At 41.4% G+C, this 17,905-nt stretch overlaps 3 protein-coding genes across 10 annotated transcripts in view; 1 reads left to right on the top strand and 2 right to left on the bottom strand.

The window, feature by feature from the left end:
- Positions 1-1,594: 1,594 nt before the first annotated feature.
- On the bottom strand, positions 1,595-7,331 carry LOC135245240 (choline O-acetyltransferase-like). The gene is made up of 11 exons (XM_064318157.1): positions 7,319-7,331; positions 6,743-6,981; positions 5,835-6,012; positions 5,545-5,714; positions 5,180-5,280; positions 4,714-4,839; positions 4,242-4,364; positions 3,842-3,983; positions 3,576-3,638; positions 3,245-3,382; positions 1,595-2,764 (listed from the first exon to the last, which is right to left on the bottom strand). The coding sequence occupies exons 1-11, from the start codon at positions 7,329-7,331 to the stop codon at positions 2,501-2,503; spliced, it is 1,557 nt and encodes a 518-aa protein (XP_064174227.1). The 3' UTR covers positions 1,595-2,500.
- An 884-nt stretch (positions 7,332-8,215) lies between these two features.
- The window catches only part of LOC135244724 (leucine-rich repeat, immunoglobulin-like domain and transmembrane domain-containing protein 1), a 31,709-nt gene continuing 22,019 nt past the window's right edge, over positions 8,216-17,905 (top strand). For 2 of the 8 annotated variants that reach the window (XM_064317234.1, XM_064317232.1), the window contains exons 1-2: positions 8,216-8,516; positions 9,554-9,661. The gene's annotated coding sequence lies outside the window, so the exon portion shown is untranslated. Of the gene's footprint in view, positions 8,517-8,854; positions 8,985-9,553; positions 9,662-12,214; positions 12,442-16,357; positions 16,446-16,610; positions 17,267-17,905 lie in introns of those variants that run through there. The other 6 variants (XR_010327044.1, XR_010327047.1, XR_010327045.1 and 3 more) reach the window with 6 other exon arrangements.
- LOC135244725 (probable vesicular acetylcholine transporter-A) lies at positions 14,098-16,376 on the bottom strand. The gene has a single exon (XM_064317236.1). The coding sequence runs from the start codon at positions 16,083-16,085 to the stop codon at positions 14,526-14,528; it is 1,560 nt and encodes a 519-aa protein (XP_064173306.1). The 5' UTR covers positions 16,086-16,376; the 3' UTR covers positions 14,098-14,525.

Here is a 17,905-nt window from a genome sequence, read left to right as displayed (position 1 = left end):
AGAAAAACGAAATTTATTCACTTACAGACTTCAAAACCTTCTTAGCTTATTAATATATCTTTATCATTATGCCCTACAGGCATGAGATCAAAAACTATTCACTGCCCAAAAGTGTGGTTGTAGCCTACATAATAGAGAACTGTTTTCATTCGGAGTGTTGAGAGCAGCTGAATTGATGGATTGTATGTCACCACACTTCAGAAGTTTCTTAAGCAAAAGTACCGCCCTTCCTCTTCTGTTTCGCATGTAATTGTTTTCCAAACAAAATGTTGAAATGAATTTCACCCAGAAGTTTTATAGCAGAGAGCTCAGTAAAGAGAATCACTGTTGTGTGGCTGCTGTACAGAACTGGTTTCTGTCTGCTCTGTGTGACAGCTCATAATCAGTGATGAAGCGCCTGATTCAGTACCTGATCCCTATCTTAGTGTACAACTGTAACTTTTTACACAGCCTTATAACAGTACAATAATGAATTGGACCATCTGTCACGATTGTTTTTAACGCGATCAAACAGTGCATGCACACTGGGTCATGGTGAATGCTTGTGTTAACGAGGCCTGAACGTTTGTGCAGCGTGCTATTCTAAAGGGGATTTACAACATATGTGCGCTCTCCTCCGTGATAACACCCACTCATTAAAACAGTTTTTTGGACTAATTATGACAAATGCCAAGTTCACTGGTATAGAGAATACCTTGATACAGACAGCAGTGTATAATAAGTTTAGTTAAGGAGTGTTTTCACATGGTGCTTCACAGTGGGTTCATCAGGTTTTGATGCTAGCCCAGGGTTCCAAGCTAGCACTGTATTGCAGACTGACGCTGTGCTTTCACTGAAAAGCAGTGGCCTCCTGAAACACCTGTGTTAACATTTTCTGTGCAAACCCTGCAGTTGAGCAGAGAAAGACACTGAAGGTCACTGTGAAGACGACAGCCTGCTACCATAGAAGGATGATAGGCCAATAAACAAAAGAGAGCACAATTCAGCCCTTAATGTGCAAAGGTAACTCAACCAGTCAAACACAATCCTCCTCACAAGGATGTATTCTAAGCAAAATTTTGCATGCAACTTTGATGCAGGTGAGTCTTTGAAATACTGTCATTTAATTTATGTGCAGCCATCCAAAAGGATCCCTTTAACGCTTTTATTAATTAAACATGTTGATGGGTCGAGCTCCGATCTGGAGTTAGATGGATCCCGGGCGATGGCTGAGATCCCCAGGTGTAAGCAGCAGGATCTGGTGATTCACAGATAGACTGGATGAGATCTGAAAAGGTCTATGAGAGCAAGTCACTCCATGTTGAATGGGAGGTTAGTATTTGAAATCAAAACTGGGGAAAAGGATAACTACAGAGACTCGTCTTTGGGCCACTGAAGAGGGCCTGCTGTTTGCTGGCTTCCTCTATTACTGAAATACAGTTGAACCAAGAACTTATTTTTTAATAGGATCTCTGCAGAAATAAAGTACCCTTCTGTGCCTCAGTAGCTTTCATATCCCAACAACAAACAGTCATGTTGAAATCGTAACCAAGCAATTTTCCATCAGAAGGATGTAACACAGTAATACTGACAGCATTTCACAGCTTTATTCCAAGGCACGACACACATTTTTATTTAACATTAAATGTGATGATGTACATTTAGTTCAATGAGAACTTATACACAAATGTATAACTGTGTTCCTTTTACTACTTAAAAATTAATTATTAAGGCACTATACAAACAACACATTTTAAAACGCAACATTTTCACTAATGCGTCTATATTTTTTGTAAAAAGCATTTTTTAAAGTGCAGGTTTATGTCCTCATACTGCATTCTTCATGGTAATTTTATGATTTCCTGATACACTGTAACCCTTATGTATGTGCAATGTGAATACAGTTTAAGCTTTTATGTACGCTGAAATGCAGAGCATATAAATATAGCTAATTAAACATTGACACAGACAGCTATACTCACAAAATACAGACGTTTTACTGTTTAATGATCAACAAGATCATTAAGATCACTCCTAACTTGAATATATTCATTGCATGAATAGTTTTTTGTTGAAACTATAAAATTGTGCATTAAATTCAGTAATATATTTCAAGGCATAACATTTGTAACCATTATATCAATAATGTTAATAAAATAAATAAATAAATAAATAAATAAATAAATAAATAAATAAATAAATAAATAATTCACAATTTTAAAACATGGCTGTAGTTGTTTGAGGATATGAGTGAAGGGGAAAGTGGACACATTCTGTATACATACAAGACACACTGCTCAGCATTATTAGCATTAGCATTGCTTCGGTGCTTCCCTACTGGTGATGTATCTTCTGAAAATTCATTAAGAGGCATAACTATGTAAAAACCTATGGCAATAGACTGTACTGTAACACAGCCCTGGAAACCTCTGGTTATCAACTGGAACCTGGCTAAGGAAAAAGAAAACAGGACCAGCAGCGTTGGTCTGTGCAATCCTTCACACTCCCTCCAATGGCGTACTTACATTTTTCCTCTCACATGATTGGCAGGTCCTTCACTCGTCTTCCCAGCCTTGGTTACAGAGTTACACAGCTCGCACAGATCCCTCATTTTTACCAGACTGTCCTCCAAAGCCCTCACAAACGCCGCTGAGCTAGTGTCCTGGCACGCCCGGAAACTGGACACGCAGAAGGTCATGTGATGTGACTGAGGGTTGTAGCATGCACCGTAGCCATTGGCAATCACAGGCCCATAACAACAGAACATCTCCGCTGTGGTGGGGACCTGATTGGAGAACCGGAGTATTCAAGAAAGCCAGACGTTTTGAATGACTCACAGGTGTGAGTGACAGAATTTAGGCTGAAATTTAACCCGACTTTATCTAACACTGCAGGTCGTCCTTGAGTATTACTTTATCATTATATCTTACGCAGCATCCTCATTGTTATCTCTTATGCACCCTGGTTATTATTTCCCAGCTGCCATGCTGTGGGATTAATTCCAACAGTAACACTTACATTTACAGTTCCACTGAAAATAAGGTAGAGCTAAACTGTAGTTACATTAAATCCAGCCATAGATGTGCATATGTCCATAGTGCATGTTCATAGTGCATGTTATTTCATAGTTTCCATGCTCATAATGCATATGTGCAATGTGGGATTGCATGTTCATAGTGTATATGTTCATGGTGCATGTGCATAGTGCATGTTCAAACTGCATTCGGTAGGATTCCTGTATATACACAAGTGTGGATTCCCTCACCTGACTGGTGGAAAGAGTGAACTGGTGGCTAATGAGATATGTCTCATCAGTGAAGATCTCTGGCTTTTCCATTCTCAGCTCCTGTGCCATCCCACACAGCCCCAGTAAGTGGTTATCTATTGCCATGCCTGTTATTGCCTGAAAGAAAAGAACAGGTAAATGGAAACAATGGTTGTGCCAGTGACACATGGTTGCATGTTCAGATATTGAGCACAAGACTACATGGAAAAATTGGTCAGTTACAAATATACTATTTTAAAAATGTTAGTCCACAAATCCAGCATTTTCTCCCTCAGTGAAATAAATGACTGGTGAGGTGAGAAACGCTCACTCGTAAAGTGTACTCAGTCTGAGCCTTGATCGCATCCCACAGCCTCTTCATCTTTTCAGCGTCCTACAGGACACAGCACAAAATATTACAGGGTAGACATGGCAAAGCTCTACACTTCACATCCTGCAAGTGTAAAATATGAACAAAACAAGAGCAGCGGATTTAGTGAAAATGTAGGTAAGAGAGTGACTGACAGACGGCTCAGTGTCCCAGTCCTCAGACTCAGGCCCACACAAACCCATGTTTGGCATGAGAACGTCACGCACCGGGACGGCAGGCTGGTCCTCCCTCATAGATTTGGCGAAGGCCAGAGCCTCGGCGGTGGCAGACCGGATGTTGTCCACTCGCCCGTCTCGAAAACGGCGAAGGGAGGCGCTTTCGTAGGTGGGCCCTAACCGTGCGTGACATCTGCGTAACTCAGAGACAGACAGCACTGCAGTCTCCCTCAATCAGACACTTCTCTTATGCAACAGAAAGCCAGAAATACTCTGAAGGAGGACATAATACTGTGTAATAGGTTTTTTATTATTTATACGAAAATAAACACTTTAATTGTATCTTAAAGGACAAATGTTGATTCTGCTTACCTTTTTTTCTCCCAAAACAATTTGGTCAATTGACTTAATAATCTGAAATGTCAACACTGCTCAACAGGCAGGTGCTCACCTGTAAAAAGCCAGCTGCAGGGCCACTTGGATGAAAGCGTCCGGGCTCATTCCTTGCTTTTTGATGAATTCCTTGCCGTAAACTTTGAACTTGTGTACGTTCATGTCCAGGTTACTCACGAGTCTTAATGAAGCAAAAGAGACCACACTGAGAGAACGCTTGTGATCTGACGTATTGATATGATTCCTAAGCAGAGCCCTGCTACTACAGGCAGAGCACTGGCAGAAGAAATACTGTGCTGTGCTAGGCTGTGTCTGTATGGGAGCTGAGCGGCGGGAGACCTGCCTGTGCAGGCAGAGCACTGGCAGAGGGAATGCTGTGCTGTGTCTGTGTCTGTACGGGAGCTGAGTGGCGGGAGACTTGCCTGTGCAGGCAGAGCACTGGCAGAGGGAATGCTGTGCTGTGCTGTGCTGCGCTGTGCTGCGCTGCACTGCGCTGTGTCTGTATGGGAGCTGAGTGGCGGGAGACCTGCCTGTGCAGCGAGTCGGCGGAGGATGCCAGGAGCCCCTGGCTTTCAGGAGAACATGTCCAGTGCAGTCTTCTCGGGGTGGGAGGGTGTCTCGCACGGGTGCAGCTGCTGGGCTTTGGACTTTCTGCGCTGTAGGAGTGCACAGCCACATACAGACAGAGACTGTCTTGTACATGTGTGTTCTGTCCATATACATCTTATCAGTGTGTGGGTTATGACTTATCCCATTTCCCTGTTTTCTCAACATGCACAGCAGCTACCAACAGAAAACACTGTACTGGACTGTTATGTCTGTTAACGATGAACTGTTATATCGATGTGTGTAGTGCATAGTGCACATGTGTTCCTACCTGTGATTCTGTTTCTGTCAGACTGAAAACGAATCTTCCCCTTATAAAGCTCTAATCTAATCTCAAATATCATGAAAGATGAATAATCATGACTTTAAGTTTACGTTAAGGTTACTTACATATACCTCAGGAGGTATTCAGTGCACTGTACAAGGACAATTCCTTCAAAGGGCGAGTGTTCACACACCACACCACATGCTCCGTCTGCACCTACGATGAACTGCAGGCATTGATAGCATATGAACCAAACTTTTATGAAGATCCATTTTAAATGCAGTGGTGTTGATTGAAGCAAAATATAACAGTCTGAACTCAATACATCATTGCTTTGGCTGACAGGCTGATTAACAGCCCTTCATAATGCAAGGATAGTTAATAACAAACCAGCCTGCTGGATTATGGGTCTACAGGGCCAGAGTGGAGAAACACAATAGTGCTGAATGGATCTGTATATACTCTGTTTTTGTAGGGTAAAAATTTCTACCTGAAGGGCCTTGTCGTACCAGCGGTTTCCTCCATTTTTACAGCAGCCCCCACCGTGGAGCATCTGCAAGGCTTGGTTTGTGTCACTGAGCTCGACCCCGCTGGGATCGTCCAGGCACACCAGGCAAAGGCATCGCTCCATCATGTCCAGTGAGTCTCTGTTGGTAGAATCTGAAACAAAAGCCTCATTTCGAATTTGCCACATTGATCTTCATTTTGAACTCTGTTCAGACAGCACATTAACGTGGTGAATTAGTACTTTAGAGAATGGAGTAATCACTGGTGCCGCACCTTTAAGCAGTGCATCTCGGGCTTCAGCCCACTGCGTCCTCCTGTCTGAAGTGAGCAGACCAATAGGAGCCTGCCGCTCCTCCTCTCTTTCCGCCATTTTCACAATCTTCTCCAGCTGGGTGACAAGGTCTGCTTCACTGACATGGCAGAAGTCTATCACCACATTCAAAACAAAGAACTGGAGCAGAGAAAAGAAGAAATGAGCAACTGCATCTTATCAAACCAGCTAATGCCCACGCTATGCTATAGAGCAATCACACCATACCAAACCTTCTCTTGCTAGTGCGCTGATACTAGACAATCACACCTGATTAAGCCTGCTCATGCTAGTGCTCTGCAGACAGTGTTATTTTTCTGGATGCTCATTTATTCAGAATAAATGCTGAATAAATTGTTGGTAAGGCTTTGCCTGTGGTTTTACAAAAAAAGTACAATGATGAGACTGACAACATAATAAATAAATAGAAACCCTGTATGTTTTTATTTAAATATATATCTGCATTTGTGTATTTTAACACAATTCGTTTCCATATTCATGTTTTATTAAATAAATATGCTTCTACCCTAAGATATGCACTTGGGTACAATGGAACTTGAGATGCCAGACAACTCTTTATGCAATGATGTCAACTGAATAAACTGGCGTTATCTAGTACAAATGTAAAATGAACGCACCTTTTCTTTCAAATTTTCCCAGAAACATCTCAACCAAGCACTTATCCAGACACAGACACCACTCCCCACCTATCCCTTTTCCCTTTCCCTTTCATTTATTAGCTTTGAGTACAGTTCAAAGTCCAACCCGTGGAATACGAAGCCAATTTAACCAATGCAGTATTCAGCACTCCTTGGTGTGATGAATGCAATGAAACACTGTGTAAGGCTTCATGTTTTTAACGGTTTCTGACCTGATTTTTACAGGCCACGATCACATGCTCCCGTTCGGGCGTGGCCCTGCCCTGCCAGGTGACCAGCGTATCCTTCCTTCTCCCGGGGAGGCGGCAGGAAGTGAAGAGTCTGTAATACTGCGCCGTGCACATGGGAGTCCCGGCCAGCTGGCCTTGCGCTGACTCCACAGGCAGGACTCCTCTGGGAAAAGCACAGGCCACTCCAAATCTCACCTTTAACACCTGTCCCACACAATTCACTTATGATCATGAACGCAACCCTCCATATTAAAATACACTGCTGTTCCTTTTCTCTCAAACAGGAAATCTTATAGAAAACAATTTACAACATGTAGTCACCAATAGGACAGCAGGCACATGCCAGGTACACATAGCAGGCACACGATAGGTGCAATGCTAATAGGACAGCAGCCACATAGTAGCTTTACTGTCGATAGTTGATTTGCTAATGGGATTCAGCACATTTCATTGAAGAATAAAGCGAATCTTGATGAGAAGTTCAACTCTTAGCAGCTTGATTATGATAACAATTGAATCACAGCAGCACATGTAGCTATTTGTACAATAATCTCTTACTGATAATTACCATAGTTATAATAAGATTTCTGGAGCAGTGTGACTTGCAGTATTTGAAAAAGTCTGTTGGGGAGTAGCTGCCTCACATGAGTGAATGCCACAGTCTTGGATTGAATCTGGCCCATGCCGCACACAATTGGCTTTGAATCACCTAAGGGATTATGGGAGAGATTCAGTCGGCAGGGATAGCAGTGTTCATTGTTCAAGCGACCCCTGATGGGCTTCTGGGCGCCTGTGGCTTGCTCGCTATATATGCGTATGATTGGGTCTCCTCCAGCCCCGCTTTGCATGTGCATGGCTTGTGGCTGCAGTGCGAAAAGAAACATCTGGCTGGCACCACATGTTTTGGAGGAGAACTGCAAGTTGTATTCACTCTCTTGATTTGGGAGCAGGGGCATATATGAGCACACTTCTGTGCAGTTTGTGTATTGGGGTTTCCAAATTTTTTAAAAAGAAAAAGGTGTGTTGTGGATATAACTTGAATTGTGTCATTATTGAATATAATTACTTGACTACGATTTTAAAGAATCAAAAAGTTAATATGTAAAATGTAAAGACCTATATTTAGTTTATATATTATATATTGTAGGCTAATATGGTACAGTATATTACATATAGGAGTGATAATCTGGAATGGTCAGTAAAGTTTGGTTAAAGAACAGTAAGTTATATGGGAGAGGGTGCGTAATGATATTCTTGAATGCTTATGGTAAAGACCTCGTACAGCAGAGTGATTGTGTGCTGGGGAAACATACCCATAAAGGAGAGCCTTATATTCCAATAATCCTGAAATGAGACGAGCAGCAAATCTAAGGGCATAAATGTAACAATCAACTGAACAAATATAACAAAACTGCAAATAAGCAATATTTTCTGTGTGAGCATGCAGAATTATAATAGCAAATTCGGGCAATTCTATTTATTAACGGCTGCTTGAAAAATTCAACACAAGATGTCACAGGACATAGGGCATATTAGAACCAGAGATTAGAACATGGCTCGAGAACCTGCTGCTCATGGCGTCATTTTCCCCAAACCACTTTAGCGCAAACCACGCCCCGTAGTTGCAATGGAATCGATTCTGAACGTTCGAAATGACGCGACTGACACAGACCTAGCAGCAGGCTACGGCTACATTAGCTTGCTAACGTGTTATGGTAGGCCTTTGCGCTGGCTAGTATGCATCGACTCGTGTACGGTAAGTCTAACTTTAGCAATGCCGGGGTTGTATTAAAATGTGTGATATGAACTACAGAATTGTTGTTGAAGTGGTTTGAGCTAAGTTGAGCTAAGACGTGCAATATTTAACCGTGTATACTTTAGCTAGCCAGCCTACTTTGACTTGCAAAAGCAAAATTAAAACTAGCCCATTTATGTAGGCTATTGAGATGGGTTTCTGGAGTTAGCTGATTAATTAGATAAGGTCTTCCCTGCATCCAAAACCGTAAATATCGTAAAGTATATCCGTTAAATGTGGTAGGCTGCCCGCTCGGCACGACGAACCACGGCCGTCACTTTCAAACTGAATAAATGCTCTTCACGGTACAACCTACAGAATGGTACCTGGGGGTCCGTACCTGAGGTTGTCACAGCGAGCGCTGAAGGTCTGTTTAGGAAACACGAGTATGGGGCTGGAGTTGACGGGCAGCGCTAACCTGTTACACAGGTACATGTCTTCAAGCCAGTAGTCATAAACCTGTGAATAAAAACATTAAATAGTGGTTTAGCTCTTTGTAGACAGAGCGGACTATAAGCCCAATGGCACCGAATATGTGCATTGACTAAAACCACAAAGTACTTGTAGATTTACTAATATCATCGAGTAGCTGTACACTTACTAATAATAAGAGTAGCCTGTCGGTTCAGCTTTAATCCTTATTAAATATACTCTTTGTAGGCAGATGGTTAATTGCCTCAAAGTGGAGCCTTAAAAACATATGACTAATTTTGAGCTCAATTAATCTTGCAATATCAGGTGGGTGGACATTGTTAAGGATAATTCATAACGCTAATGAAAACACAACTTAATAGTGATTAGATCTGCCCTGGAATTAAGAACTGTCATTAATTATTCATGGTGGGAAAATCAGCTTTATAATTATCAACATTAAAAAAATTAATTAAAAAAACTATTATTACTTTGTCCATACAGGTTCTTAAATATGCAGATAGGTTTGAAGTCCCATTTTCAGGAGACCATACCCAGTTATCCGTTTTCTCTCTTTTCTCTAAAAGTTTTTTTTGCAGAAATTCTCCCAAGCCTCCTGGTGCTCCAAACTTGTGCACAATCGCTGTGGTCTGATGGAACTTCTCCCTGGTCACCAGGTGCTCCACACATTTGAGGTATGTGTCCAGGGTCTGCTGTAATGGGGGAACAGGAAGTTTGGGCAGGTCCTGTGGAAATGAACATGGGACGTGACTGAAACACAATCCCATTCACTTTAAACATATTAGAACCCATACACACTCTGGACTGTCTGTTCTTACGTATAAGGTACCATGATGTTTCTTCATAAATCACTGGAAAAAGTACTTAATCACTGAATAGATGCATACTTATAAATGGCAATTACTTTTTTCTGATTGTGAGCTGTAGCTATTTACTCAAGCACACTACTCAAAGATATAAAGACAAATTATTTCAGTACCTTGGGCTCATGGACAAAACTGACTTTGTTTGCTTTGCTAAACAAATAGAAAATTATTTTATATTGATGTTCCCTGTTTAATTATTTCATATTGAAACACAAGACATTTCAGATAGTAACTGATCAACATTTATTTATAAACAATTTAGCGTGTAAGAAGAAATGCCTGGTAAGGAAGCCCTGCCAACATTTTCATGGGTTATTGCAGAATGAAATAATACAGTTCTGCACAGTATTGTGTATGATTCAGGGGTAAATGAATCAAACTGCCAAGAATGAGTCACAGTGACCTAAAAAACATCAGATCAGGGATGCATTACTTTTGTTACAGCGCTGCAGATTGTCATTAAAATGTTATGTAAGTTACAGATACTGAATGGAAAGTCTCAATCCTGATGCTGAAAGTCTTTCCATTTAAGAGCACCCTCATCTGAGGTTCACACACAAGGGGCTGAAATTAGCGGCAGCAACTCCTGTCAGCCAGTAACCGATAACATGCAACATAATGCTGGCTAAAACCGGGTAGAATCAGTCAGGTTACAGGGACCTTAATGCACAAGATTGAACTTTCCAGAAGCCCACAGAGAATGTCTGGGGCCAGGAACACACCCTGACTAATGTTCAAGTAGTTGAGCAAAGACAAGCATCTTGGCATGCAAGAAGACTATGTGCCTGCAGTTATAACACTAGACAGTGAAAAAATGTAAAATGATTCTGCTGTACAAGCAGCTTTGTTACAGTATCAGAGTTGATCAGAATAATTGTATTATCTAAATGTCATTTACAATTTAATGTGAGTATTATTCCGCCAAAGGCAATGATGAAATTGAAAAAACACTTCTGGAGGTTGTTAATGCATTATCAGGCTTATACCAGCATTTAGAGTGGTATACAAGTTAACAGAAATGTACCCATAGCACAATGTGTTAAGTGATTTTGAGAATTGAAATCAGAATAGTTTTGTGCTAATGAATCGTGATAATAATTGATTAATGATGTGGACTGAGAGATGTTATTAAATTATTGAATAAGCTGTAATTTGTTAGTTAGTAATAAAATAACAATGAAATATGAAAACAGTAGTGCAGTTACACTGCAGCCTGGACTTGTTCTTGACTCATAAATAAAAGTGTAAAATAAAGTGTTTAAAATAAAATAGGCTATATTAAATACATCAGTGTAAATAAATGCAGTAACTTCAATACTGATTTAATGGATGAGATGAGACCATTGATCTCACAACAGTATTTATGGACTAAAAATCAGGCAGAGTCGTTTTGTTTTTTTGTGTTGTATCGTTTAAAATTGTATGCTTGTGGTCATATTTCAGACTGTAGTTCAGAGTGCTCACTATATTCAACAATGTACACCCTCTAATACAGGGCTACTCAACTCCAGGTCCTGCCGCTGGAGTGTCAGCAGGTATTTGCTCAAACCAACCACTACAAAGCCCGATTTCACTGATGAGGTTATGAACCAAGGAGGTAAAGTGATTAGGTAAATCAGGTCATGTGGTGCATGGTTGGAGCAAACACATGCAGACACTGCGGCCCGCAGGACCTGGAGTTGAGTAGCGCTGCTCTAAAATGAATAATTGATTAGTGATATTATTTCCAGGAGGCTCAGGGGATCTGTGCTTTTTTATTATTTAATACTGTCATGGGGAGTTTTTAAAGATTGCTAATCACTTCCGCTTTTATGGTCGGACGGCTGAAGGGCGCGCTGTATGAACAGCCACACCACTGGCGCGCCATTTCGGCTGCATGTGTTGTATTGGCATTAACAAGTAATAACATTTCCAAGTTCGAAGTACTGTATTTATAAAGTAGAACGATTATTTAATTTAAAATACAAAGAAACAAAAAAACACCCATCACAAGCTTTATAAGAGAAAAAATCAAATCATTTTTGCGTGGTTTGCTTTCAAGATTTTATGAAACACTAAACGATTTGAAGACTTTAAGACGCATGCCCTGCATCTATTCCGCTATGCTCAATGCAAACATGGTGAGACTGGACTCGTTGAGACATGGATCATATATGTGGAGTGTCTCCTTTGGTTACTAATTTTTTAAAAAAATTTTTAAACAAACTTTTGCATTATAGGACGTTTTAAACACACATAAAATGTCAGCCCCTGTGTAACCTACGTTGTACTTCAAAACCAATGCACCTCTTCATTATAAATGATCGTTTTAAGTGTACTGCAAAACCAATGCACTTCTTAATTATAAATTATCGTTTTAAGCGTATTTACAGGGTTATTCCGGCGGTCCTCCGGGCGGGCAGGTCCCACAGCAGGCATTGCTGGATGGAGCCGTCCAGACATGGGAGAAATGCGCGAGACACAGGAGCTCTCCCCGCTTTTGTGTTATTGTTAGTTCTTCAAAAGTTATTTGAAGAACTAAAAAAAAAAAAGAATAAATAAATAAAAAACAAGAAAACGTGTAATTCGAACGCAGGATTATGAGACTCATTATTCATAACTTTTGCTAAATTGGGGGCATCGTAAGGACACTAAACAGTGAGATCATTTACAGCTCTTCCAATTCATCATGTTTGTCAGGACAGACCACGACCATTTGGATTAGTAGTCGGGCATAACCAACGGAATCAGATATTAACCTGATTGTTTTCAATTGAACATTCGGCCCACAGTGCTTACAGTTTTGCAGATTGGCATTCATTAATGTAATTATATATATCAATAAGAAAAAGTATTTGAGATACTCTGTCATCGCATTACCTGAATAGAAGATGCCCTGTCGGCTCTTGAAGGTCCAGAAAGTTTACACTTTAGCACCGTGTCTCGCATCCATGGTTGTGCCGAGTAAAGAACCTTCGTTTAGCTTTTCTGAGATACCTGGCTGCGAACAAATCATTCCCACACAGTCACACTTTTAGTCTGCTTGCGTTCCACCCAATCGGTCAGTTAACGCAATAAGGATCCTCGTGGGTGCTGTACCGCACCCACCCCTGGCAGAAAAATGAACTCCTCCCATCGAGGTCCATTAGCGGAATACTCGCTTTACCAGCCCATTTAATATGACAGTAACCTGTCCAGCGGCACTTAATGCCAGTTTTGCGCGCCCCTTCAACCAATTTAGCGTTTTCTCACTCTGCTGCTGTAGATTAATTCGATTTTAAAAATTAGATTAGAGTTATTATGAATAGTAGATAAATAAAATAACACCTTCCAAAATTGCTACATTTGCTTATTGAGTTACGTTATATGTTTTTGCTGTGACAGAAAAGGAATTTTCGACGAGTGCTGGTGTGACGGATGAGAATCGCACTCTCGGATAATAAAATGTCCTGTGTTAATTAAACTCTAATAGAGTTTTTACTGTGAGTGCATTAGCGTAGATGGTTTGCGATGCATTTGTCGCCTGCATTTTAAGTACATGTTTCTGCTGTGAGGTATAATCAATACGCTTGAGCTCCCTTCGTTGCCTGAGTGCGCGCGAAATGCGCGACTAACATGTCCAAGAAAAGACGCGGCGAGCTTTACACTGAAAACACCACATTATAATCTTCCAGCTGATTTGGGAACCAATATTCCTTGCAAGTTCATGATATAGTTACATGATCGGTGGAGGGATGGATCTAATGTTGTTGTAATGCTGAGTTTTGCTGAATTGCAGTAGCAGTGTGTGGGTGCCGAACGCATTTTGGCGAATTTTTTTTGTCTATTGCCTGTTTTTTGGATTTCTGAGAGTGTACTAAGTATTTACATTCTGTCGGGTGTAGCAAAGATGGGTCAGAGATACCCATTGTTATTTTGGACCTTGTGGATTGCTTTGGGTCAGCCCGTTAAGTGCTTAATGATCATCTTATCTCGAGACACTTGTTGCATTCTCCAGAATTCTTCAAATACATATTTCAAAAGCAAAAATGAGATTTAATTCCCAAACTGTTTAAACTGTCCCAATCGTTATCCAAACGTTGCGTTTCATTTTTTTCCTGTAAATAATGATATTTTCTATGAAACAAATCATTTATAAAATGTCTTCATATTCCATATTTATGGCAACGCCAAGGCCACTTAACAAGAAAGTAATTCGTAAATACAGACACACAAACTCACATTCAGGCTCAGTTTATTCCAATACAGTGTTTTCCAACGTTCCTTGGCATATTGCATATTATAGCAGCACAAATCAGGCAACAAGTTTACAGTTCATACAGTGTTGTTGGAAAAAAACGTGTTTATTTTGTTTTAAAAATAAAAATAAAAAAATTAAAAAGCCATCCGAAGCGAATTCATTTTTTGTTTAGTTTTTGTCCCTGAATATGCAAATACATTATTTTGAATACATAGCTGATACACTGATCACACACTTCAATAGTTATGTACACAATTTCGACTGCCTGTCATCTCTCGCTGCACTCCACACTCCAATCCATACGGCCATATGAACAATCTTTTAAAATTCTTGGGGGGTGGGAGGGCAGGATGAAGCTAAACAGTCGTTATTTCATCGTGTATATTAGAACATTATATGACGGGACAAACATATGAATGAACATTTTCAAAAGTGACATAATGTCTATTCAATTTAATTGTAATCGGACTCATATTCTTCTGAATGTGACCGCACTTCTCCAAAAGCATCCATGCCGCTCTCATCCCCTGGTTTGCCGTTTCCCGCCGAGCTACACCCCTGACTCCTGCCTTTGCGCTCTTCCATTGTAATCGTGTCATAGAGTCCCTTGTGTCCGTCCTCTAGTAGTATGTTCCTCTCCGAAAAAGAGGGTTTCATTTGGCACACGTTTCTGAGCAGCAAGAGCGCGGGCGCATACAGCACGTTGGCGAGCCCCATACCCAGGTTGAGCTGCGCGAAACCGAGATTATGGACAATCTGACCTGCCGCTATGGGTCCCAAAGCATAGGCAACACAATAGGATATGTCCGCAATCGCATAGACGCTGCCGTACACGGAAACGTAGCGCACGTCTACGAGAAACGCAAGTGTTGGCAAAAGCGCGGTGTCTACCAGGGCAATGCCAAAGCAGATTCCGCACAGTGGGGCAATTAGTTGCTCAAAGTTTTTACAGGCTGGCACAGTGCATGAGCTCGCGCCAATGATAACCATCCCGACTGCCCCATAAAACCACTGCAGGTGCGGATACTGGGCCGCTAATTTTACAGTTATGTAAACACCAAGGACATGAGGAAAGAAAGATGGTAACCAGGTCAGTCCAATTTGCCATTGCGTTGCATTCATTGTGGCCTCCATCCAGTTGGCTATGGTAGGCTCCAAAAAGGCTAATGGGATGTTGCACGTGGTCAGAGCCCCTGCCACAACAGCTATGTAGGGGTCAATCATGAGTCTGTATATAGGTGTGCCGACTGGCATATTCTCTCGTGTCCTGTTCGAGAAAGGCTTAAGTACAGTGAAGCACAACATGCCGTCCGCAAAGCAAACACAGGCAAGCACAATGAACGGAACCCTCTTTCCAGCAAAGTCGTAAAGGATGCCACCAAAGGGGGGCGCCACCAAGCTTCCGAAAGAGATGAACGCCAGCGCAATACCAAGCGCTTTGCTCCTCTCCCCCTCTTCTGTGTACTTATCAGCAATCATAGCAATTCCTGAGGTATCCGCAAACGCGGACCCCAAACCCTGCAGACTGCGTGCCACGAATAGAGTAGCATAGTTGTCAGCAAAGGCGAATACGCTGGTGGAGATGAACATAATGAAGAGTCCAATTATTAGTGGAATGTCGTATCCAACCCGGTCAATGAAAGTTCCGGTGAACGGGTTAACTAAGAGCTGAATAATAGCCTTTGACGCAAAGAGAACACCTATTTGTAAGTCTAAATTGTCCCAAGAACGTTTACCTGGAGTTGTGTTGTTGATTGAAGAATTTGACTGTATAGATTCGTAAACGTGTTCTGATTTACTTTCTAGATCTGCAAGATAATCAGGTATAATCGGCACGATTACCATATAAAGCATATTATCTAACAGCAGCGCCACACAGACAATCACTAAAATAATCCGTCTTTGTCGGTGAGGGTCTTGCATTGCTGTACCTAGCTGTTTAGTTCTTTCACCCATCTCTGACAATTTGTCAGCGGCAGATTTAGCCAGTCCGGTGGATTCTTCCGATGCCATGATGTACACTTATATTACTTTCTTCTTCAGAGAAGCAGGTAATATTTCTACAACACTGGAACTGGAGGCTCGAAGACAATGCGCTTTCTCTACATGTATTTTATCCCCGTTACTTACAGTGGTTCTTTCAGACTCTAGTGCGGACGAACTTCGGTGGTTTTTACCTTTCCGTGCAACAGTTTTTCATTCTTGTATTCTCAGTCCTGACTTTGAAGTTTTTAACAAGAGTTGTCGACTTTTATTTCATAATTGCGTTTTATCCTGTGGGTCAGGTGACAACGAGAGTCCAAGTCCTTCTCCTCAAGTTACGTTTTCACTTCTACGTTCCCTATACCAAGCCATCAGAGTGCAGCTTTGACAGTAAGGTTCTCATGGTCGAGATTCTGCCTTCAAAATGCATCACCCGCCACTTGTAATACTGCGAGTGATGATATCATCAGGGATTAGCGGTTCTGATTTTTTTTTGCCATTGGTACTGACAGATTCGCATGTTTGTTGATTCTTTCCTTTTTCTTCCATTCCCAGTGGCTGTGACGCACCACCAACTCGCCTCCCCAGTGGCTCCTTAGGCAGCTGCGTATTTTATGCTAATTTAACACATGACAGGAACGTGCCCAATAACCGGGACCAGCGCGTGGGCACCGCAAGGGAAGAGTGAAATCTGCGTGACCCAGGCTTTTGCAGACGGTATCCAAGTTTCTGTAACAGTGACTAGGTATTTTAAAACAACTTTTTGCGATCCAGTGTGCCAAGTTTTTTTCGTTGTCGAGTACTTAACGTGGAGTAAGTCCAACAGTAAGCACCTGTGTGTGTATTTTTTAATAATTTCCGAGAAAGAAAGACGTTATGCTTATCTTCATCTGGCAGACGTGTATGATTTTATGATGCTCAGAAAATAATAGAGGCATTTGAAAACAGCAGAACGTTTTAATTAACCCGCCGCTAAATGCTGTTACTTCATTGCAGGTTTGGGCATGCACGGTCCCAATTATTTTCAGAATCCGGCTACATAATATAAATAACGCATTCATTATGTTGTTGTGGCCTTTGGTAGGCTACTATGACTGACTTCATAAACGATCACCTTATCCTGCCATTGTCGTTTTGGATAAATGGGTTGTAAAGATGTGGAATTTGTGCAGACGAATTTTGTATGTGAAAAAAAATATTTAGAAAGTGAACCTGCAAACAGTATCACGGATCACCCCGCTCAGCTTCCTCTGTGGGGCCAGACCAGTTGTGTGTATCCTACTACTACATTATTCATTATCAGCAACACGTGGTTCAACAGGCATCTATGGGAGAGGGCCCATGAGATGTGGGTAATCCCACTATTAATAGCTCGAGCTGCAATACCCTGGCACCAAATTATCCATTAGGTGTATTTTGGCTTGACCGACTCTTGTGTGCTCTACTTATGCGAAGTGTACGCCACAGCCACAAGGCCAGCTTGCCTTTGTTTCATTTGAGAGCAGCGCTTAAGCGAAGGAACTTTGCTACAGCTACAGCTACTTGATGTAAGAGTAGAGATTAAAGTTTTTCCCGCGCTGGTGAATCACATATTGTGCCAATGCCAACTGCCCTACGAACTGTGCCGAAGGTCTGACATTATACTTTCAGGTCTATTCAAATAATTTTTTGACGTGCAGCGATTATCAAACTCGACCAAATGCTGTAATCATAAAATATGTATCAATTTCTTAAGGCATAACGGTAAAGTTCGCCCGCATTTTCTGTGGCAGCATTTTTTGAAATTTGACCTTGCGGAAACTTGTGATTTTTTGCTTTTTGTAGTCTCCGTGAAAGCAGCATGGCCAACT

The sequence above is a fragment of the Anguilla rostrata genome, chromosome 18 (genome assembly GCF_018555375.3).
Source record: "Anguilla rostrata isolate EN2019 chromosome 18, ASM1855537v3, whole genome shotgun sequence".
Classification (NCBI taxonomy): domain Eukaryota; kingdom Metazoa; phylum Chordata; class Actinopteri; order Anguilliformes; family Anguillidae; genus Anguilla; species Anguilla rostrata.
This window is presented reverse-complemented; position numbering and strand designations above follow the sequence as displayed.